The sequence below is a fragment of the Sapajus apella genome, unplaced genomic scaffold (genome assembly GCF_009761245.1).
Source record: "Sapajus apella isolate SASKATOON/1434 unplaced genomic scaffold, GSC_monkey_1.0 scaffold12, whole genome shotgun sequence".
NCBI lineage: Eukaryota > Metazoa > Chordata > Mammalia > Primates > Cebidae > Sapajus > Sapajus apella.
This window is the reverse complement of record NW_022436952.1, coordinates 16338141-16360784: the sequence shown is the minus strand read 5'-3', so window position 1 is coordinate 16360784 and position 22644 is coordinate 16338141. Positions and strand designations below refer to the sequence as shown.

The window sequence follows — 22644 nt, the reverse complement described above, 5'->3', positions numbered from 1 at the left end:
CTCAGCCTGGGAAGGTCTTGAGCCCAAGACCTTTTCAAGCCCAAGGTCTTGAAAACCTTGTGGTTAATTTCCCATCTACAGTGATAAATGTTTAATAATCCTGAGCCTATGCTTTGGCTGTTTAATTGAAAGCTGAAATGGAACTTTTTTGCTGAGCAACCCATCCGAAATTTCTCAAATATTAGTTTTCTTTTACTAAGTAGGCAGGCAGAGGAGAAGGATCCATTCTCACTGAGCTGGGTGAAAGCTCTGTGCAGTGGTCCACGCTGGTGGTGGTGGACTGAGCCTTACCAAAGGAGAGAGATGCACATGGGGCTGGATGTCTGGGCAGCAGTCCTCAGGGGAGGATGGTAGCATGTGCCTGTGGGCATAGCCACATGTGCTGAGGAGCATCCCCAGATGAAGGTGACATCAAGAGGCTCAGAACCTGGCAGGGAGCCAGACTCTTTGGCAAACGTTGGTGAAGATGGCCATTGTTCCCTCCTCAGCCCTGGGGTTCTCTGGTCTGAGGGTCTCCTGGGTGCCTTGGGTCTTGGTGTGGTGGGGAGTCCAGTCTCCTGCCATCTTGCTTCTTCTCTGCTTTGCCTTAACATAGGGCCCTGGATGTTGCACCTTGGTGTAGTCAGTAAAACTGTCCTTGCCTTCATATGTGTGTGTGTGTGTGTGTGTATGTGTGTGTGTGTGTACAGACATATATATGTGTATATACATATTTTGTTATTCTGACAGAGTCTTGCTCTGTCACCCAGGCTAAAGTGCAGTGACACAATCCTGGCTTACTGCAAACTCCACCTCCCAGGTTCAAGTGATTCTCCTGCCTCAGCCTCCTGAGTAGCTGGGATTACAGGTGTGCATCACCACACCCAGCTAATTATTTGTATTTTTTTAATTTTTATTTTTAGTAGTTTAGTAGAGGTGGGGTTTTACCACGTTGGCCAGGCCGATCTCGAACTTCTGACCTCAAGTGATCCACCTGCCTCAGCCTTGCAAAGTGCTGGGATTACAGGCGTGAGCCACCTCTCCAGCCTCCGCCTTTATTTTAGGCTCTCTGCTAAATATATACCTTTGCACCCTCCAGGCATGTCAGTATGGTTTTTAGGAGCTGGAACCCACTGTTCACAGTCAGGTGTGGGCGTCGACATTGCGCCTATCCCTGGTGAGTCACCAGGTGGGTCTCCAGCTCTGGTGAAGGTGTGATTCCTGCCCTCTAGGAGCCTTAAGTCATGTTGCAGAGATGGGATGCACAGGTATGAGATATATATATATATAATTTTTTTTTTAGATAGAATCTCACTCTGTCGCCCAGGCTAGAGTGCAGTGGTGCAATCTCAGCTCACTGTAACCTCCGCCTCCCAGGCTCAAGCAATTCTCCTGCCTCAGCCTCCCTGGTAGCTGGGACTATAGGCACATGCCACCATGCCCGGCTAATTTTTGTATTTTTAATAGAAACCAGTTTTACCATGTTGGCTAGGCTGGTCTCGAACTCCCAACCTCAGGTGATCCACCCGCTTTGGCCTCCCAAAGTGCTGGGATTACAGGCATGAGCCACTGTACCTGACCAGGTATAAAAGATTTTTGACTCCAACAGCTAATGGCAAGGGTTTAGATGATGGGCAAGGTTTTCAGGCACAGCATATAAAAACTCAGAGAAGGGGGAGGCCATTGTGTGCTGGTACAGTCAGGGTCAGAGAGCTAAGCCCCGAAGACAGCAGGAAGCAAAGGGTGGGTAGGAGGGATGAGCAGTGACAGGCCCAAACCCGGGGGCAGGAGAGATGAGCTTGAGCAAGGGGAGGCGATGCAGGTGGGCATGTATCTGCTCAACAGGTGAGGAAACTGTGGCACAGAAAGTTGAGGCGATTTAGTAAGGGCAGAGGTAGAATTAAATGTGGCATTTACTGTCAGAAAAGTCACTCCCCGATTGGGTCCCAAAAGTGGATGGTTGGTAGGCTCCCTCCCCCAGGGCACTCAGTGGTGACCCCTAGCCACTGCCTGGACCAGGTTCTTGGCTGGAACAGTGATGGTCTCCCCTGTCCTCACGGGGCACCCAGGACTGTGGACCATCAGGACTTTTCTCCTCACTGAAAAGCTGCTTGGGAGCTGCTGGCAGGCGTCTGGGAGGTCTTAGGCATGTTACTTTCCAGAGACAGCCTCATTTCTCTGGAGGCAGCCGTGCGCTCCTCAGGTGACAGGAATGAGCGGAACGCGGTAGTTCCTGGGGAGATGTGTGTCGTCTTTATCACAGGTGCCCGATCCAGATCTCGGCACAGCGATTGTGGGTGTGCGTTCACAGCTTGGGGACTGCGTGACGGTGTGTTTGCAAATTCCCATGCCGCTCCTTCAAAACACTGGTACGCGTGACATTTACATGCCTACCCGCATTTGCATTGGGACTGCCATCTCCGAGCTTCTCTGTGCATCTCTGGGCGATGTCTCCCTCCCTCAGGGTGATAGGACAGGGCTGTGACAGACTCCCATTGGCTCATGCATGGGTGGCCTCTCACTGCCACTGAGGCATGAGGGTCCCCGGCGTCCCCTTCCAGGGATGTGTGCAGGTGACCAGCCTGGAGAGGCCTCTGCAGTCATGTGGCCCTGTTGTTTCCCACACAAGTCACTGTCTCCCACTCTAACAGACTCTGCAGGCACTCTCCAGAGATGGGGCCTTGCTCTGTCTTGGGACGACAGATTTTACCTTGAGATAGCTCTCCTCGTTTGAAAGATCTTCCTTAAATTCACTAAAATCAAACTTGCCCTAAGTAATGTCTTCTCTCTGGCCCACAAGGAGGCAACAACCCTGTCTCTTAGGGCATTTGCAGAGGTAGAGAGGCCTCTCTGAGAATAGGGAGGGCAGGGCGGGCGAGGAGTTGGTGAGAGGACATCCGGCCATCTGGACTTACGAGTATGGGGCAGTGGTCAGGCGGATGCCAGGCTCCTGGCGGCAGAGCTGTCTGGGTAGACAGTGGGCCATTAAGAGAAAATGGGCAGGAAACAAACAAGAGGGAAGTGTCAGATGCCCACTTGGCTCAGCACTTAGGGGGAGGTTGCATGCAGCACTCACCCCACGGGTTTCTCTGAGAGTAGCCTTGGCCAGGAAGGGAGAGATTCCCTTGGCTTTTCCTAAAGGTGGGCCCATGATCCCTCGGCCTCCGGTCTCAGCCATGCTTCCTTCCTGCAGGCACCTACATTGGATGCTTCAGTGATGATGGCCACGAGAGGACTCTGAAGGGGGCTGTGTTTTATGACTTGAGAAAGATGACTGTCTCCCACTGCCAGGATGCATGTGCCGAGCGGTGAGTGCTAGGGGACTGCTGATTATAGTGGGAGGAAGGTCCAGGGACAGTCCCAGAATGAGGAGGCATATCAGCTGCCAGTTGGCTGTCATAGCATAATTAGAACTCATTGATCAGCTCCCAGATGTCCAGAAAAAAGAAAGTTTGTTGGCAGATGGCCTGGGTGCTGGGAGCTGGGTGCTGGGTGATGGCCTGGGGGCCAGGAGCTGGGTGATGACCTTGGTGCTGGGAGCTGGGTGATGACCTGGGTGCTAGGACCTGGGTGATGACCTGGGTGCTGGGAGCCTGGGTGCTGGGAGCTGGGTGCTGGGTGATGACTGGGGTGCTAGGAGCCTAGGTGCTGGGATCTGGGTGCAGGGAGACATGGCTTCTGGACCAGCCATAGCAGAGACTCAGCGTGTGAGTTTGGTGAGTTCTTTTCCTTCCCTGGGCCTCAGTTTACTTATGTTTTTACAATAAGATAAAAGACTTTAACTGAGATTTCTCTGGGGGGATCTTTCCAGCTTTGGTAGGGAAAGTGTTTTCATTTTGTGTTTATAACAGGGTTTACTTTTTCTGATTCTTCAGCTCACTCAGTAGTTGCCAGACCCTTGTCATGTGCCAGAGGAATTGTCCCTAATGTCAAGGCCCAAAGGCTCACACATTGACGCGCACGCGCGCGTGTGTGTGTGTGTGTGTATGTGTGTGTGTGCCCTTGCACACGTGCATGTGAGAGAGGTGGGTTAAACAGAATCAGACTTCACTCTTCATTTATTTTTCCCACACTCCTTTCACCTTTGTTATGTATGTCATGTAAATTCTTCCCACAGTCAGCTAGGTAGCAATGAGTTATCCCCGTTTTACAGAGGGAGAAACTGAGGCTGGAGAAAGAAAAGACAAGGTCCTTACGTAAACATACGTTATAGTCTAGATGAAGTGGAAACAGGATGATATATTGTCTTTTTAGTCTCCTAATAGATTGGGAAACTGAGACTCAGAGATGGCAAGTGACGTTCAGGGTCTCAACACCAGGACATGGTCAAATGGGGACTTGAAGCTTGTGTTTGGATTTTCAATCTAGGCTTTTACATCTAGATCCACTGATTAGAAAGTGTTGACTGCTTTCTGCAGTTGAAGTCCTGTGTGATGCATTGTGGGTGCCATTTCCAATCTTTCTCTACCTATGGTATTACCAGTGGGTAAAAGTAAGCAGAGAAATGGCTGTGGAGATGGGGACTGTGCGGTAGGGCCCACGTGTAACAAGATGCGACGTGCGGGCTGGGCGCAGTGGCTCACACCTCTAATGCCAGCACCTTGGGAGGCCTAGGTGGGTGGATCACAAGGTCTGAAAATCGAGACCCTCCTGGCCAACATGGTAAAACCCTGTCTCTACTAAAGCAAAAAAAAAATAAAAAAAATTTAGCCAGGCATGGTGGTATGCACCTATAGTCCCAACTACCCTGGAGGGTGAGGCAGGGGAATTGCTTGAACCTGGGAGGCAGAGGTTGCAGTGAGCCGAGATTGTGCCACTGCACTCCAGCCTGGCGTCAGAGTGAGATTCCATCTCAAAAGAAAAAAAAAAGAACAAGATATGACATGTGGTAGTCACTTCAGACCAGCTCATGGCCACTGACGAGGATAAACTTAAATCTTTAGAGTTGTGAGCCCATTATAAAATCATTTAGCTTAAAATCTTCTATAGTGGGAGTGTTTACACCACAGAAATTGGCAAACATTACAAACCAGAGCTCTCCCTGTCCCATATTGAGAACCAGTTTACGGGCACACCACAGATGTAGATCCATTATAACCTGTAACCGCAGTACCCTGCAGGGCAGAGCTCAGGTCTGGCAAGAGGGGCTGGTTCCATTCGCTTATCACAAAGGAAAGACTGGTCCCTGAACTTAGCCAGATGGCCCTTGAGTCTGGCTTCAAGTCCAAACTCAGCTTCAAGTCCAGTTCATATCCCGACTCCAGACCCAATTGCCATTGCTTGACCCACATAAATCCTCTCCACAGTCAGCTAGGTAGCAATGAGTTATCCCCATTTTACAGGTGGAAAAAGAAAAGACAAGGTTCTTACTTAAACATACTTTACATTCTAGATAAAGCTGAGACAGTCTGCAGTTTAGACCCCAGCCCTAGCTCTGGGCCAAGGTCTGGACTTACCCAGGCCCTGTCTCCCTGCAGGTCCTATGTCTACGCTGGCTTGGAGGCCGGGGTGGAGTGCTACTGTGGGAACCGGCTACCAGCGATGAGCGTCAGGCTGGAGGAGTGTAACCATGAGTGCAAAGGCGAAAAGGGCTCTGTGTGCGGTGGTGTGGACCGCCTCTCCGTGTACCGTGTGGATGAGCTGCAGCCGGGCTCCAGGAAGCGTGAGTGTGCCAGCCTCTCCCTGAACTCTGTCTGTCCCACTCGCTCCGGTTGCCTGTCCCCCACACCCTTCATCCAAAATACCTGGGGCAGAACCTGTGGCAACCTCTGCCCTCTCTTCCCTATTGGCATCACTGGACAATCTCCTGACAGGGTGGGGACAGGTCCATCAAAGGCTTAATTACTTGAGTTTGTGACCAAGACACACCTTTGCTTGTCCCCTGAAGGAGAGAGAAACTGATGAGGAGGACTGGGTATGCCTCATCCATGCTGTGTGGCCTCCAGCAGCTCACTGCCCCTCTCTGAGCCACAGTCTATTTTGTAAACTGCAGAGGGAGACCTAGATTTCTTTTTTCTTTTTTCTTTTCTCTTTTCTTTTCCCTTCCTTTCCCTTTTCCCTTTTCCCTTTTCCCTTTTTCCTTTTTCCTTTCCTTTCCTTTCTCCTTTCCTTTCCTTTCCTTTCTCCTTTCTCCTCTCCTTTCTCCTTTCTCCTCTTTCCTTTCCTTGATGGAGTCTCACCCTGTCACTCAGGCTGGAATGCAGTGGCGCAATCTCATCTCACTGCAACCCCCACCTCTTGGGTTCAAGCGATTCTCCTGCCTCAGCCTCCAGAGGAGCTGGGATTACAGGTGCATGCTGCCATACCAAGCTAATATTTTTTGTATTTTTAGTCGAGACAAGGATTCACCATGTTGGCTAGGCTGGTCTCGAACTCCTGACCTCAAGTGATCCACCTGTCTTGGCCTCCCAGAGTTCTGGGATTACAGACGTGAGCCACTGCTCCCAGCTGGGAGACCCAGCATTCCAGCAATGGTGTGGGCCAGATCATTGGAAAATTCTTTAACTATAAAGCACCTAGATATGCTGCATAAGATTTAACAAGCATTATTCTAAATGCATAGCTGAACTAGCAGGAAAGTAAGGCAATCCCTTGGATCCAGAAATGAAGAAACAACAAAGGCCCACGGTGGAGAGAGTTAGAAAAATGCTGTGTGGCCCTGGGGCTCAGTGGAGGGAAGTTGCTGGGCTGGGTGGCCGCTCCGTTTCGGTCTGAATGTCCAAGGAGCATGCAGAAGCAGAACTCAGGCTTCGCAGGGAAAGGAATTGGATTGAAACTTCTGTATACAGTGGGATTCAATTTCACTGAAATGTTAATCAGTGAAAGTTTAGATTAAAAAAATATATATATATCTCCCACCCATTCAGAGAGCTGGAACAAAGTGTGTCTGTTCTGACCTGAGCTTCAGGCGAAGACAAAAATCCTCCTAAGAATTTATAACCACAGGCCTGCATTTGTATGTGTTTGGGGGTTCCAGTTTATATGATCTGCCTGAAAGTTTCAACGTAAAAGTTGGCTCTGGGCCATCTGGAGGGCCTGGCGGAGGCAAATGCACTGTCCCCTTGAGAACTGTGCTACCAGCCCAGGCGTAGGGGTGCCCAGAGGGGAATTCTCACTGAGTGCTCAGCTTGCAGTTCAAGGTGATAGAACTCAGGCAGAAACAATCAACCAAGCTGACACGTCAGGCAGCAAGACTGGACTCCCAGGAATGTCAGTGCAAAGGACTGTCAGATAGATAGGGGCCGGAAGGTGCCCGCTCACAGGAGGAGTTAGAAACTCAGGTGTGTCCGCATTGCAAGACGATGAGCACAAATCCACTTACTCTCATCACAGAAGGCTCTTTTATAAAATAATAGAGCTGTGCACTGTTGCACATGCTGGGGGCCCTTCTTTTCATGGTTGGGAGAGGCAGGTTGGGAAGGAGTCAGAGCCTGGAAGACCACCCCCACCACTGGTAAGGGTGGGGCGGCGGTGATGGAGGCAGAGGCTCAGCCCAGCATCCAGGCTCACTGGCTCATGGACATGACTGCTTCTGGTCATGCCCTAGTAACGGGGCTCCAGGAGAACTGACAGATTAGTTCGAGAAAGGGGCAGAGCCCGGGTAAAGAGGTATCGGATCAAAGCTAAGGCTTTACAGGGGCTCTGGGAAACTCAGTGAGTTTTCCAAGCAGCACAGAAGCCCAGCCCTGAGAACCGTGGGTAAGCCTAAAGACCACCCTGCTGGCCACTATCTGTGGGGTCACAGTGCTATGGAGAGCTGTTCTGGGTTTGGCCCCAGCCAACCAGGGCTTCTTGGGTGCATCTTACATTCAGACAGGATGTGTCTGGGAGCCCAGGGGTCCAGATGGGGGAATGGGGACAGGGGCAGAGAAACTGACAACACACTGTTTAGCTTATGGGTTCACTAGTGACACCATTAACTCAACAGTTTCTCATCAACACCTTCCCTGCCAGGCCCTGACCTGGCAAAGGGTTTTGCCACAGCACATGGGCAGAGTCCTGTCCTGTCACCTGGACATCCAAATGGACTTCCTGAGGACCAAACTGCTCCATGCTGGCTTCTTGGAGCTTTTATTTCTTTGGTTTCAAACAACATTCCTGCCCCCAAGTAGGACCAATCCTATATGTGGACTCTGGGCTGCCCTCTCAGTCCCGTCTGCCTGCTTGGTGATTGATTCTGAGAGGCAGTTGTTTTTGCTTCAGGCTGCCCATGGATTAAGAGACAGTGGTCCCATCATTCAAGCCAGTCCTAGATCCTGAGTTGGCTGGACTTGCTGTCATGGTTGCCCTTGAAGATGGTGTCCTAGCTGCCCTTTTGGGCAGGCTGTGGAGCACCCTGTGAGGTACCCTTGCCTTCCTGCTCCCTTCTTGAGGGGATGAGCTGACAGGATCTCTGTCAAGAGGTAACCAGGTAACCACCACTGTGAGCTGCAGCTTCTGCCAGCACGGAGCATTCACAAAGAGGAAGACCCACGAATGTGCTCCCCAGGTTGGAATCTGAGTGAGTTCTGAGCAAGTCATCAATGTCCTTGCCTTGGAGGCATCATTCTGCCCCAAATGGCCCTTAGGCTCTCACCTGGGGAGCGAGGGAGAATAGGCTGCACCAGGTGACAGCCTGTGTCCTGAGAATAGACTGCACCAGGTGGTGTGTCCTGAGAGGCGCATCAGTGAAGTCTAGAGACAGCCAATGCTTCCTTCTTGAGCAGCTCATGAATCGGTCACCTGTTGCAATATACGCAGTGTCTTCCTTCCTGCTTTATCTAGTTTGGTTCATTCATTTGTTCAACATGTAGTGGGTGCCTGCTGTGTGTCAGGATCAGGGCTGGGTGTAGGGAACACAGCGGTAACCTAGGATGTAGCCTCCCCACCAAAGAGCTGTGTTCTGGAGGCCGCGTGGCCCCCTGCTGTCCTCCCTGTGGGCTGGGGCTCACTGAAAGCTTGATCCCTCCCCTCTCCCTGGATGGTGTCTGCCCTGATGACTCTCCCCATTGTTTGTTCTACCCCCATGGAACTGGCTGAGGACTGGTGCCCAGTCCATTGAAATATTTATTCTTTGGGGGTCCAGTCATGCCAAAGAAGAGGAAAGAGTTTTGTGAGCCCAGCGTCTGCCACTACCCTCGACCTTGACACCAAAAGCCAGGGCAGACACATGGTAGTGGGGGGTTGTAGCTCCATCAGGGGATATGCGTGGGTATTGCTCCTCATGACAACCCTAGGAGCTATGCTGTATGTAGGTGATGAAATTGAGAGGCTTAGAGCCCGTGACATGGCAGAGTTACACGGCTAGTCACTGGCAGTGCAAGGACTTGAACCTAGGCACTTAAGACCCTAAGCCCTGATGTTGACACCATAGTCACCTAGATACCCCTAGGCTGGTGTCTATGTCCTAGTGGGTTGTGCCCTGACACGTGGACCACAAGTGCTGTGGTCAATTAAGATGGGCTTCCAGATCCAGGCTTTGGTCCTGCTTGGCAGATTCCAGCAGGTGAGAGGGTTTCTGCTTGCCCTGAGTGTTGTAGCAGCTAGAGAGCAGGGGAAGATGCTGAGCCCTGGGGACCTCGTGTGAAAAGGAACATGGGGTAAGAATCAGGATGTCATCTAGAGAAACTCTGATGCGTCTGGAAGAAATACAAGCAGTTGGTGCAAGAACATGCCAGAAAGTTTGTTCAGCTCCAAGAAAGCCAGCGAGGACCCTGGGCTTTTCCACCTAGAGGTTCCAGAGAGCAGCAGGAGGCTTGGCAGGAGGCGTCTTCGCGACATGGGCTTGAGAAGTGTTCCTAGAAATTGAGTGGGAGTTCAAGATCAGAGAGAGGCAAACTTTGCAAAGAAGCAGAGTGGTGGTATGACTCCAGTGGCACAGCAAGAACAGACGTGGCTGAGTTTCAGATTTCCATGACTGCTTTTCTTCTTATGCATCTTCTGGGAGGACATCAGATGTTTCATAGTATCGGCCTCTCAGATCGCCTGCTGTGGAAGGAATCTGGCACCTAGTAAATGCACCATCCAAATTCATCAAAGGAAGTGAGGGGGCAAGAAGGAAGGACTGAAGGCAGGTAGGCAGGAAGGAAGGATGCTGTTATGGAGAACTGGCAGAAACGAGAACTGAGCACTGCAGTTTCAGCCAAGTGTTCTCTTACAGGTGACCCTGGGGTCGTCAAGGTCCTGATGCCTGGTTTCTCTCAGGAGCTCAGCGTGACCACACCCCACCCAGGGCAGTTTTTCCTCCCTGATTTGAAATCTGCGCCTCCTGAGTTTTATACCTGTCTCAGGACCTAAAGCCAGCATTTTTTCTGGTGACAGGCACCAACAACTGGGCACCATCTCTTACCAGAAACCCCTCTCTTTCCCCGCAGGGCGGACCGCCACCTACCGCGGGTGCTTCCGACTGCCAGAGAACATCACACACTCCTTCCCCAGCTCCCTGATACACGCCAATGTGACCGTGGAGACTTGCTCAGGCTTCTGTTCCCAGAAAGTAAGACTAAATGCTAATTTCACAACGCTTTCCTTTAAGTGTGTGTGGTGGTCCCAAGAGAGAGGGGCACCTGTGCTGGGCTGCGGGTGTCCACTGTGGCAGTCCAGGTGGGAGCAGAGGATGGGGGCATGGGAGGGATGCACACGTGCAGGCATGCATGGTGTGTCTGAGGGTATCGGCAGGGAACCCTTCGCCTCCATCCGCCTTGTGAGGCTGGGAGGGGAATTTTCAGCAAGGTTTATAAAGCCGAAAGGAGAGTGCCTTTCTGGATGCGAACTCTTGGCACAAGTGTCAGATGTTAAATTGACTTGGTTTGGAAGCCAGAAGATGCTGGCTTAGGACTTGGGGATAGCTGATGGATTTTCTGTTATTGGTGCTGACAGTGTTGAGCCGTGAATCTGACGACAGGGGCTGTAACCACACTTGCACCTTTGGTTCAGCCTGATCTAAGGAGTAGAGTGTGACCCCATGCAGGGGCAGGGCCAGGCACCAAAGGCCGCTGACCCTGCATTGCATGCTAGCTCTAGGGTGGGGAAAGTTGGGCAAGGCCAGAGGAAGGCTTGCAAAAAGCAGGGCCAGGAAGGTGTGAGGCAAGGCTGGGGAGACCCAGCAGACTGTATCCAAAGAGCATTGAGATCTTGGGCTGAAGTCCAGCAGGCTCCAGATTGGGGTGGATGCTGTGGCTCTAGAAATGGCCCTCAGTGGCGGGAGGCTTGGGGCTCAGGCTGTTCCACATGTGCTGGAGTTGCAGTGCCCTCAATGTGTGGCTTTGGTACTTGTGATGTAATAGACCAGGGCTAAGGCAAGAGGAGGGCTAAGGTGAGAGCATGCCCTTGGCCAGGGTGATGTTGATGACAATCACTAGAAGCTGCCGTTCATTGATCACTCATTCCGTGCCAGGTACTGTTCCAGAGGTGCTTTATGTGTTAACTCATTTAATCCTTGTAACAACCCTACAGCATAGGTACTATGATTATCTGCGTTTTCCAGGTGAGGAAACTGAGGCAGGGAGTTTGAGCGCTGTGCCTGAGGTCACACAGCCAGTAAGTGGTGGGGTCAGGATTTGAACTCAGGTAGCTCTGTAGTCTGCTGGGAGTTGAAGGTTGCAGGGGTGGGCTTCAATAAGAGCAGATGTGATGGGACCTGCAGGAGTAGCACATCCATCCTCTGCTGCACCCCTGACTCCTGCTCTCCCTGCTTCCCATGTTCCTCTGCACTCTGGGGACGCTTCCCTTGGAGGTGGCTGGAGAACAAAGCCTTTCACAGGTGCTTTCTTCTTGGCCAAGTGCATCCTTTGAAGTGGTTCTTCTGTGTCACCAGCATTTTGGAAGCCACTGCCAAGGATGTGTTGGGCATCAGGACACCCACGACACTATGACACTATGAAGTGAGCCAAAAAGGCAGTTTATTGATTTGCAGACATCTGGCCTGGCGATCTCCACATCCCCTCTCCTCCTCATGGGATCAGAGCAATGGGTAGAGGCAGCAACGATGCCTGCTCAGCTGCCAGCCCTACTTGTGCACTCAAGAGAAAGAGCCACCCTCCCAGGGCTTCCCTCACACCTGCAGCTCAGAGCTGTTCCCTTGAGAGGCCCTCTCGTTGGAATCAAAGGAACTCTGTGGTTCAGACCAGGCTGAAGGCAGGTGTCCCTTGAGCAACCAGCTTGGATAGTCCTGCTATGCACTGGGCATGACACTAGGAGCCTTCCGGTGGGGGGCTATCTTGATGCTTTAATTCTCCCAGTAGCTCCCAAGGGGAGATATTCAGATCCCTGCTTGCTGCAAGAAGCAGGGCAGGTGTGCAGAGCCGAGAGCCTTCACACGCAGGCACAGAGCGGCCAGCTTTGCAGCCCCTGCTCCTGATGCCACGCACAGCCCGTGCTTTTACACCCTGCTGTCTCTTGGCGTTATGGAGAGGGGAAGAGAGAGAGAAGATGAGAAGGAAGAGAAGGGAAAGAAAGGGTAGCCATTGTGGCCGTGAGCCCTTAGTGTTTCGGGTTGAATGGGAACATGCTCACATGGAACACAGTGAAAACACCAAAGGACATCACAGGGAAGTCTTCCTCTCACTCTGTGAGTTTCCTTGCTTGGAGGCAGTCGATTGTCCTGGCTTCTCGGGTCTCTTCTCGTGTCTACTTCCGAGGGACTGAATATTCAAGCAATTGCATCCTCACCCATTCTGTAACCAACCTCACAGCTGGGGAGGAGCTGCACAGGCCCTTCCGCACTAAACTCTTCACTGGACAGCCTGCCCTGGGGATTGTCTCATGCCGCTACAGAAGGTGCTTCCTCATTCTTTTCTCCCATTACCCGGATGTCATATAATTTATTTAACCAGTTGCCTACTGTGAAGCATTTAGTCTATTTCCAGTCTTCTGCCTTCGCAAACAATGCTGCAGTAACTACCTGTGCATGTATGTAGATCACTTTGTCTGAGTGAATCTGTAAGAAAAATATGCCTTGGAGATGCTGGGTCAAAAACTGAGTGTCTTTATCATTTTGGTAGCTTTGCCAAGTTGTCCTTGGCAAGGGTTGTATTCATTTTACACCCTGATCAATGACGTGTGAGGGGGAAGCAAGCCACCCTCATGACCCTTATTTTGTGTGTGTAGTGGGGGTGTTCAAAGCAGCATTTTAGGCAGATGCCACAGTTTTCTGGGGCTCCTTCCTCTTTGGGTACCTGGCTACCTCATTAGGACCCAGAGAGTTATTTTATTTATTTATTTTTGAGACAGATTTCTGCTCTGACGCCAGGTTAGAGTACAGTGCTGCAATCATAGCTCACTGTAGCCTCTGCCTCCTGGGCTCAGGTGATCCTCCCACCTTGGCCTCCTGAGTAGCTGCAGCTACAGGCACACACAACTATGCCCAGCTATTTTTTGTGTGTATTTTTTGCAGAGATGGGGGCCTCGCCAAGTTGCCCAGACTGGTCTCGAACTCCTGGGCTGATCTGCCCTCCTTGGCCTCCCAAAATGCTGGGATTACAAGCATGAGCCGCCATGCCCAGCTGGCCCAGAGAGTTCTCCTTTGTGATTACAGACAAGAATTTAAAGACTAAAAACTCTTCGGCTTGTATTTTCAGCCTTTTTTCATATTTACTGGCATAAATCCAGATTGCTGCAATTTCACATTGGAGAATGTGCCAGAAGACACCCGCAGGCTCTTGGTATCTTGTGCCATTACACCTTAGCACCTTGTCCATCTCCCCCAACAACGCATTTCAAGGACAATTTTCCTTCTCTGCTCTGGCCGGAGCAGCTGTCAATTGTTTGGGTCAGAACAACATGGAAAGGTCGTCCAGGTTTCCCAGAAACAGCCTCTGTCCTCGGCACTCACAGCACTGGAATCTGTGCCAGACACCCGATCCTCATCCGGGCCGCCTCTGCCTTGTCGGATGGGGCTGTTTCCTGAGTCCCATTGTTTAGCGCTGCAACGTTTTGCAGCTGTGAGGACAGAGTCGTCATTTCCAGCTTAAGAGTTTAAAGTGTGTCTTGGCGAACACACTCAGTGGGACTTGGCAAGACACAAATGCTGACCCAGTGGGTACTGCCATGGGCAAGTGACTCTCACTGGTGGCAGAGTAAGTGCAGGGCCTGAAGCGGGTGAAGAAGGCTTGGAAGGAGGCTGAGAAAGAAAGATGGTTGCAACTTTTGGGAAGGGCTGGAGCTGGAGGATGCAGGGCAGTATTAGCAGGTGGCTGAGGGGACCGAAGAATGTGTTGCAAAAAGAGGCAGCTGCTGAGCAGGAACCAGGTGGTGGGAAAGCAGCGCAGGAGGCCCAGTGTGCAGGGTTACTTGGGGTCCTGGGAAAGGTCAGGGGGCACAACTTGCAGAGGGCCTTGTGATACAGGAGTTATTAGGAAATTATTTTAGGCAGAGAGTAAGGTTCTCAGCAGAAATTTTCCTGTAATAAGAAACAACCCCCAAAGCATCTCTTTTCTAACCAAAAAGGTGGCTTAAAGGGCCAGGCTGGCAAGTCTTGATATACAAATGCCGGCCCTTAGAAACCGGGTTCACTCAGCGAGGCAGAGTGGCTCACGCCTGTAACCCCAGTCTACTGTTTTTTCCTAGTTGGTGAAAATGGATTTGGGGAGCTCCAGGAGGGTAGTTTGACAGAAAAAGAACATTTCAGGCAATATCAGCATCTTAATGATCTGATTCTCTGCCAGCAAGAGGGACTTGACCAATGTAATGTGTTTTTAAAGCCCAGTAAAACGATCTTGTCTAATTTCCTGTGATTGTATTGGAGGTGAAAGAGACCTTCTCATTCTCAGTGGCCTTCAGGATCCTATTGGCTCCTTTATTTAAATGCAAGGTTGAGAATGAGCAGGGGGGGCAGCTTTGGTATTTGCATTGCTACCAATTCAGATCTGGGGTAATTAGTTTTGTCGCCTGATATTTGTGCTCAAGTAGATAGACCATTTGTGGGCGTGCTCCGAAAGGAGGCTGATGAGTGAAATCTAACACCATCTGCAAATAGGTTACTAACGTGTGACACTCCACCAGCGATTATGCCTTGTGATGTGAGGCTTGTTCTCCCAGCAGCTGTTAGTGATTCTACTGATAAAGGAATTGCAGGGAGAGATGGAAGAGAGGTGTTGCCCTTTCTTTTTTCCCTCTTTTAGCCTTTTTTGGGTGTCTGAGTTCTTTATGCATTAATCACCTGCATGTTTTCCCATTGACATTTTTTCTAAGTTGTTTGTTTGTTTGTTTGGCCAATTCATGGTGGTGGTGCTAACCCAGCCGCCTTTCAAATGGAAACGCATGCATTCATATGGAACCTGTTTGTTCTCAGCTGGGCAGCTGCTCTTGCAAATTCCACTTGATTCCTGATAGATGGGGTCTATCCAAGGTAGCCTATGTTCTCCATGGGGCACCCAAGATCGTGTCTTTGCCAAGGGTTGGGTCTGTAAGAGTATGGGTTTTGTGATCCTTGACAGTAAGAATTTTCTCTTGGCCAAAATGTCATCATCCTTCCAAAAGCTATTGGCTATGCTTTGAATTGCTTATAAAAACTCTGTGGCCACCTTGTTGATACTGGACTCTGTGTGTATTTCTAAAAACACTTATTTTTTTAGGGGGTTACACACATCTGTTTTAGAGAATGTGGAAAATTTGCGAGTGCAGAAATAAAAATAGAACACACCTGTAACAACTAATAACACTGAGCATCCTTTCAGTCTTTTGTTCTAGGTGTATCTAGACGTAATTTGTTTTATAAACATTGACTCATTCCTTCTCACATTTGTTCCTTTTTCTCATTTGTTGTGAGCATTTTCTTTCACCGTGCTGTGCCTTATGGCTCATTGGCAATCTGTCCTCTCCTGAGGGATATTTAGGCCATTCCCTGTCTTTTTTTCTTTTTCCTTTTTGCTTTTATAAACAATGCTGCCACAAACATCCTTGAAAATAAACCTTTGAGCACATTTATAAGTGGGTTTTTTTGTTTTCTTTTAGATGGAATCTTGCTCTGTTGCCAGGCTGGAGTGCAGTGGCGCCATCTTGGCTCACTGCAACCTCCATCTCCCAGGTTCAAGCAATTCTCCTAGCTCGGCCTCCTGTGTAGCTGGGATTACAGGCGTGCACCACTACACCCAGCTAATTTTTTGTATTTTTAGTAGAGACGGGGTTTCACCATGTTGGCCAGGATGGTTTCAATCTCTTGACATCGTGATCCACCTACCTCGGCCTCCCAAAGTGCTGATAAGTATTTCATTGGGCTATTTTAGCAGAGAAGGAATTGCTGGGGCAAAGGATAGGTACATTTTATATGAGCCCTTATAAGGCTTTTTATACATTTTGGGAAGTGTGTCTCCTAGCCTCATCCTTCTGAAGCTGCTAAAAGGGCTTTAGAGTCATGGGTTCATAGCCCTACTCTGGGTTCATAACCTGGGTTCATAGACCTTCTCTGCCACTTTCTCATTTTGTAATCCTGGCCAGATCACATAACATGGAGCCTTAGTCTTCTCGTCTGCTAAATGGGATTGGTGGAGATGAAAGTGCCTCCCCAGACTGTGATGAGGATTCAGTGACTTTGTGGACACGAACGGTTTTGTGATTTATGTTTTGGGGTATGTCTGGAGTAGCGAGTGTTCCCAGCTATGCTTATGATCATCATGATTATCCAGCATCCCCTAGTTCTCCCAGTGTGTGGGGGATGTTTGAGGAACTGCCTGGGATGAAGAGCCAGTCCTTTCCCAATCCAGTGGAAAGCGGTCACCTCAGGATCCCACTGGTTGGGCAGTTCTGTGTCATACCGTGTTTCACAGACTCTTCTGTCTGAAGGATGTTCATTTGGCTTTGACAGGGAGGATGTTGTCTGGGGTGGGCTGGTGGGTTAAGTAGGTCTGCTCTCTGGGGCTCAAGTCTTCAGAGAGCCATCTGCCCCTGGAGACATCCCATAGGGTCCCCTAGAGCAGCAAACAATCATGCCTCACCTGTTCTTATGCACAGAGTGGGTACTGCAGCCTCTGTTGAGAGCATGTGCTACAGCACACGGAGGAGACTAGTGAGTCCACTCTTTACATGGAGAAAAGTATATGCTGTGGGGGTGATGGGAAGCCCCTGCCTCTGCCCCCACACATTTGCCTACCCTGCACTCAGCCCATCCATGTTTACTGAGTATCTATTCTCTGAAAGGCAGTTCAAGAGTATTTCAATCCCCAGATCCCCCATATGGATGGAGGAACCAAGACTCAATTTAGCCAAATTTCACCTCACACGTGTAGACTCCAGAGCCTGTGTTAGTCCATTTGCATTGCTGTAAAGGGTTACCCAAGGCTGAGTAATTTATAAAGAAAAGAGGTTTATTTGTCTCATGGTTCTGCAAGTTGTATAAGTATGGCACCAGCATCTGCTTCCAGTGAGGCCTCAGGAAGCTTCCAGTCATGGTAGAAGGTGAAGGGGGAGCCAGCATATCGCATGGTGAGAGACAGAGCTAGAGGTGGGGAGGAGGCACCAGGCTCTCATAAACAACCAGCTCTCCATGAACTAAGAACAAGAACTCCCTCATTCTTTACGAAGGGAATGGTGCTAAGCCATTCATAAGGCATTCATCCCTATGACCTAACCCCTCCCGCCAGGCCCCACCTCCAACATTGGGGGTAACATTTCAATATGAGATTTGGAGGAGACAAACATCCAAACTACATGAGAGCCCTTAGTTATTAAACTGCCCCTTTTATGGATGATAAAGCCAATGCTCAGAGATGCCCAGTTGTTCACCGTGAACAGCTCCACAAATGCTATTCAAAGCTCTCAGTTCCTGATGACAAGCTTTGGGTTGTTTCCACTCCCAGCATCTGCCTCTCCAAATCACAAGTCCCCATTCTCAGTTACAGCATCACTGAGGCTAATTCATAAAGAAAAGAGGTTTATTTGGCTCATGGTTCTGCAAGTTTTCCGTCAACCTGGCATATGCCTGAGAAGTTTTCAGACAACCTGGCACATGCCTGAAAGCAAAAGTCTGCCCCATTTGTCCCTAATCCCTGAAGCCACCTCTGTGGGCATCTTCTTTCCTTTTATAAAAGGAAACAGGTGGAGGAGGTGGGGCCTGGTGGAGGTGGGGCCTGGTGGGAAGGGTTAGATCGTAGGGAAGGATGCCTTATGAATGGCTTATTAGTTATGAATGAGGGAGTTCTTGCTCTTAGTTCATGGAGAGCTGGTTGTTTATAAGAGCCTGGCACCTGCCTCCCATCTCTTGCTCTGTCTCCCACCATGCAAGAGACTTTTCTATTATAAAGGAAAAGTTTTCAGTCAACCTGGCATATGCCTGAAAGCAAAAGCCTGCCCCCTTTGTCCCCAGTCCCTGAAGTCACCTTTGTGGGCATCTTCTTTCCTTTTTGTACCTTGAATATCCAGATCTGCCTCTGGAGTGAAAGGAACTGCTCTGGAGGCAAGAGACTGGCAGAGCTAACCTCCCCACTGGTTTGCAGATTTTACTGGAAATCCGGTGCGTTCATGTGTTTGCCTCCTGGGAGCTGAGCTGTGTTGATGTGACAGGGCCCTGCACTCAGAGTCCAGAAGGCTGGCTCCTTTTCCCACTCACCTGACAGGCTGGACATCTTGGGCTGTTCACAGCCTACCTCTGAGCCTCAGTTTCCCCTTCTGTGATCTCTGCAATCTCTGTCATTCTGTGTACTCCTGGAGATCCTGAGAAAAGTGTTCAAGGGGGAATGAAGATGGAAGAGATGATGGCGAGAGGGGCCGGTTTGTTAGAGGGTCTTACTTGGGGCCTTGGGCCTTACCTGGAGGAATGTTTACACCTTGACCCAGCGGCCACAGACCAAACCTCCACATGTGGATCCCCGCCAGCCCCAGAGCCCTGCCCTTACTGAGTCATGACCCAGCTCTAGGCTAAATGCCCATCCATACCTCAGCCCAGCCCAGCACCAGCCCTGGGTACAGACCAGACCAGGCTCAGGCTGTAGATGCAGGATCAGGATGAGGATGTGTATCCTTTCTGCCCTCAGACGCAGGCTGAGCCAGCTCTTTCTTTAGCCCCTCACCTATCTGATTGAAGCACTCCCAAATCTATCTTCTCACTTTCTTTTTCTGCCTTGTATTCTTGGATCCGTTTTTCCTCTTCTTTCTCTCACTGAAGCGCCCCCCCACCACCTCTCTCTCTCTCTCTCTCTCTCTCTCTCTCATTGAAGCATAGGATAGGGTGGGGGGGCAGGGAAGTTGGCAGAGAGATAAGATTAATCAACATTTAATTTTTATGGAAATCACGCCCTGGGAATCCCCAAGGGGCTGAAAATTGTTCTGTGTTTTCAGAATTCAGTGATGTTGCTGAAGCGGTGATGTTGTAAATAAAACCACATTACTGTCTGCAGCTCTCCCGTCGCTCTGCAAACACCCAGAAACTTGACAGTTTAATCCACTCAAGGAATCAAAAATGTTCGGGTCACTGCTGGGGGCAGCCCATTCTCCAGCCCTGGGATATAAGATTGTGAGGCATCAACGTCATCCATGCTGTTACTGCTGGGGAGGGAGACAGAGCCAGCATGCCTTGAGTAGATTTACCATGCTGGTGATTTTTTTCCCTCTGAACAGGAATCCCAGGAAAACAGAGCCCCCCTGCTCCCCAGACATTCTGATGTGGGAAGGATTTGCTCAGAGATAGTGGGCTTTCTTCTCCCTCATGCCCGTGGTGCAGACAACCCAATGATATCCAGCAGAAAAATCAGACCCAAGTTAGTTTCCAGCAGCTTGTGGTGCAGTTGGGATTTGGAAAGGACATTTATTTGTTCATTCATTCATTCATTCATTCATTCACCAAACATTTATTGAGTATCTGCCCTATGCAAGGCAGTTTTCTACATTCTGAGAAAACAACAAAGCACACAAAAAGCATGACAACTCTGCTTATGTTCTTGTGGACAGAGACACAACAAACCAGGTAAATAAGTAAAGTGTATAGTATGCTGTATGGTGATCTATGCCATGGAGAATAATGAAGTAGGAATCATAGGTGTTTGCCCATGTGAAATGCAAACATTCATGGACTAAAAGGCTTGCACAAGAATGTTCAGAGAAGCATTATTCACAATAGCTACAAACAGGGAACAGCCCAGACGTCCATCCACAAGTGTGTTGGATGAATCAACACACCAGGCATCCATGGGCGAAATATTACACAGCAATGAAAAAGAGCGATCCACAGACACAGATAACAATATGGATGGATTTGACAAACATTTTTCTGAATGATAGAAGCCAGGCACACAAAAATATGTGCTGGGTGATTCTAGTATAGATAAAACTAATCTGTGATGATAGAAATCTGAAAAGTGTTTGCTTTGGGGAGGGAAGGATGACTGGGAATGTGGAGAGGGGCCTTGGGTTTCATGGGTGTGCTGCACGTCTTGACTGAATGGTACACCTGAGATCAGAGCATGTCATCAGATAGGTTATTACACACAACTGGAAAGCATGGTAAGGGAATAATAGGATGTGTTGGTGATGGTGGGAGGAACTTGCAACTTGAAAAGGGGGTGGCCAGGGAAGGCCCCACAGAGAAGGCAACTTGAAGAAAGTGAAGGAGAGAGCTATAAGGGTATCTGGGGGAAGGGCATTCACGGCAGCAAGAACAGCAAATGCAAAGGTACTAAGGTGGGATCATGAGTGGAGTAGTCAGGGAACAGCAAGGAAGCCACTGCATTTACCAGCTTGGCTACCATGACAGAGTAACCACAGACTGGGTAGTGTAAACAACAGATGTTTATTTTCTCAGTCTGGAAGCTGAAAGTCTGAGATCAAGGCCTCAGCAGGGTTTGTTTCTTCCAAGGCCTCTCCCCTTGGCGTGCAGACGGCAGCCTTCTTTCTGTGACCTTGCGTGGTTGTCCCTTGGTCTGCGTGTTGGCTGTGTCTTAACCTCATCTTCTTGTAAGGACTCTTGCCCTGTTGGATTAGGGCCTGCTCTGATGGCCTCACTTCAACTTAATTATCTCTGTAATCCCAGCACTTTGGGAGGCTGAGGCGGATGAATCACCTGAGGTCAGGAGTTCGAGACCAGTTTGGCCAACATGGTGAAACCCTGTCTCTACTGAAAATACAAAAATTAGCCAGGCGTGGTGGTTTGTGCCTGTGGTTCCAGCTACTTGGGAGGCTAAGGCAGGAGAATTGCTTGAGCTAGGGAGGCAGAGGTTGCTGTGAGCCCAGATCGTGCCACTGGACTCCAGCCTGGGAGACAGGTTAAGACTCTGTCTCAAAAAGAAAAGAAAAAAAAATGCCCTACATCCAAATAAGGCCACATTCTAAAGCCCTAGGGTTAGGACTTCAGCATATGCATTTGGGGGACACAGTTCAGCCCATAGCAGCCAGCATGGACAGAGATGCCTGAGTCATAGATTGCCATGTGCTGCGGACACCCAGGCTGCTTGTTTTTGCTGCTCCCTGTGATGAAGGTGTTGGCGTGGGATGAGGTGGGATGAGGGTTTTGTGATAGACAATGGATAAAGCTGTAGAGGCCAGAGGTGGCACTTCTTAAAGTGGCTCTTCACGAATTCACATCACTGGGGAAACTTGCCTCTGGAAAAGCCAGCTGTGCTGTGATTGAGGGTCAGGTCCCAGCTCTTGCTTTCCATGGAAGAGTGGTGTAGGGGCCCGTGAGGATGGGTCTAGTTGGAGATAACAGTGAGGCTGGATGGCCTGTCATGCACTCACACACAGTATAGTGGCCTCCTCGGCTCAAAGAAGGATGAGGTGAGTAGGGAGAGGCTTTCCTGGGGGCTACTTGGCACCTAGGAGAGTATGCGATCTGTGCTTCCTGACAGTCAGTCTGGGGCAACATCCAGCAGCATTTCCCCTGACTCCCTCCAAAGACACCCAACCTCCCACCAATGCCCTGGGCGCTGTGTCATCTTCACTTGCATGGGACACGGTCTGTTGTCTTTTATGAGTGCCCAAATCCTCAGCTTTACCTAGCCACGCTCAAAAAATGCTATTGATTTTCTTTTCCTTATTTATTTACGAGATTTTTTGCTGTGGGCAAAAAATAAAAAGGTTTGTGCAGCGCTTCCCCTAGCAGTGAGAAGTTTTCTCTGCCCTCTGCCTCCCTCCCTGGCACACACATTCACAGATTACTCTCTCATTTCTCTTCACTCCTAAAGTCCTAGCATCTCCCGACTGTAGGATGCAGAGAGAGAAGAGATGAAAAGGGTTAGTGGGGCCGGGCGCAGTGGCTCACTCCTGTAATCACAGCACTCTGGGAGGCTGAGATGGGTGGATCATGAGATCAGGAGATCAAGACCAGCCTGGCTAACATGGTAAAATGCCATCTCGACTAAAAATACAAAAAACCAAGTGTGGTGGCATGTGCCTGTAGTCCCAGCTACTCAGGAGGCTGAGGCAGGAGAATCGCTTGAACTTGGGAGGCAGAGGTTGCAGTGAGCTGAGATTGTGCCACTGCACTCCAAACAGGGTAACAGAATGAGACTCTGTCTCAAAAAAAAAAATCGTGGGGGAGCTAGTGCCTGGGGCAGAGTGAGGACTCAGAAAATATATGTGGGAGAGGTGGGTGGGTGCATTTTTGAGAAGCCGCAGCTGATGCCTAAAGGGTTAAGGAGGTCAAGAATGATCTCTTCCTCCGTGGAGATATTGTATGCCAGGCCCAGTAATAGGGCTCTTTGGACCCATCTGATTTAGCCCTCACCATAAACATACAAGGTGGATTGTATTACTTTTTTTCAG

The 22644-nt window shown here is 49.9% G+C and overlaps 1 protein-coding gene across 4 annotated transcripts in view; it reads left to right on the top strand.

Annotated features, from left to right (window-relative positions):
* The window catches only part of WSCD1 (WSC domain containing 1), a 54948-nt gene that overhangs the window by 15583 nt on the left and 16721 nt on the right, over positions 1 to 22644 (top strand). For all 4 annotated transcript variants that reach the window (XM_032280154.1, XM_032280156.1, XM_032280153.1 and 1 more), the window contains exons 3-5: positions 3173 to 3287; positions 5457 to 5641; positions 10332 to 10453. In XM_032280154.1, the coding sequence (XP_032136045.1) occupies positions 3173 to 3287; positions 5457 to 5641; positions 10332 to 10453 (422 nt within the window). The remainder of the gene's footprint in view (positions 1 to 3172; positions 3288 to 5456; positions 5642 to 10331; positions 10454 to 22644) is intronic.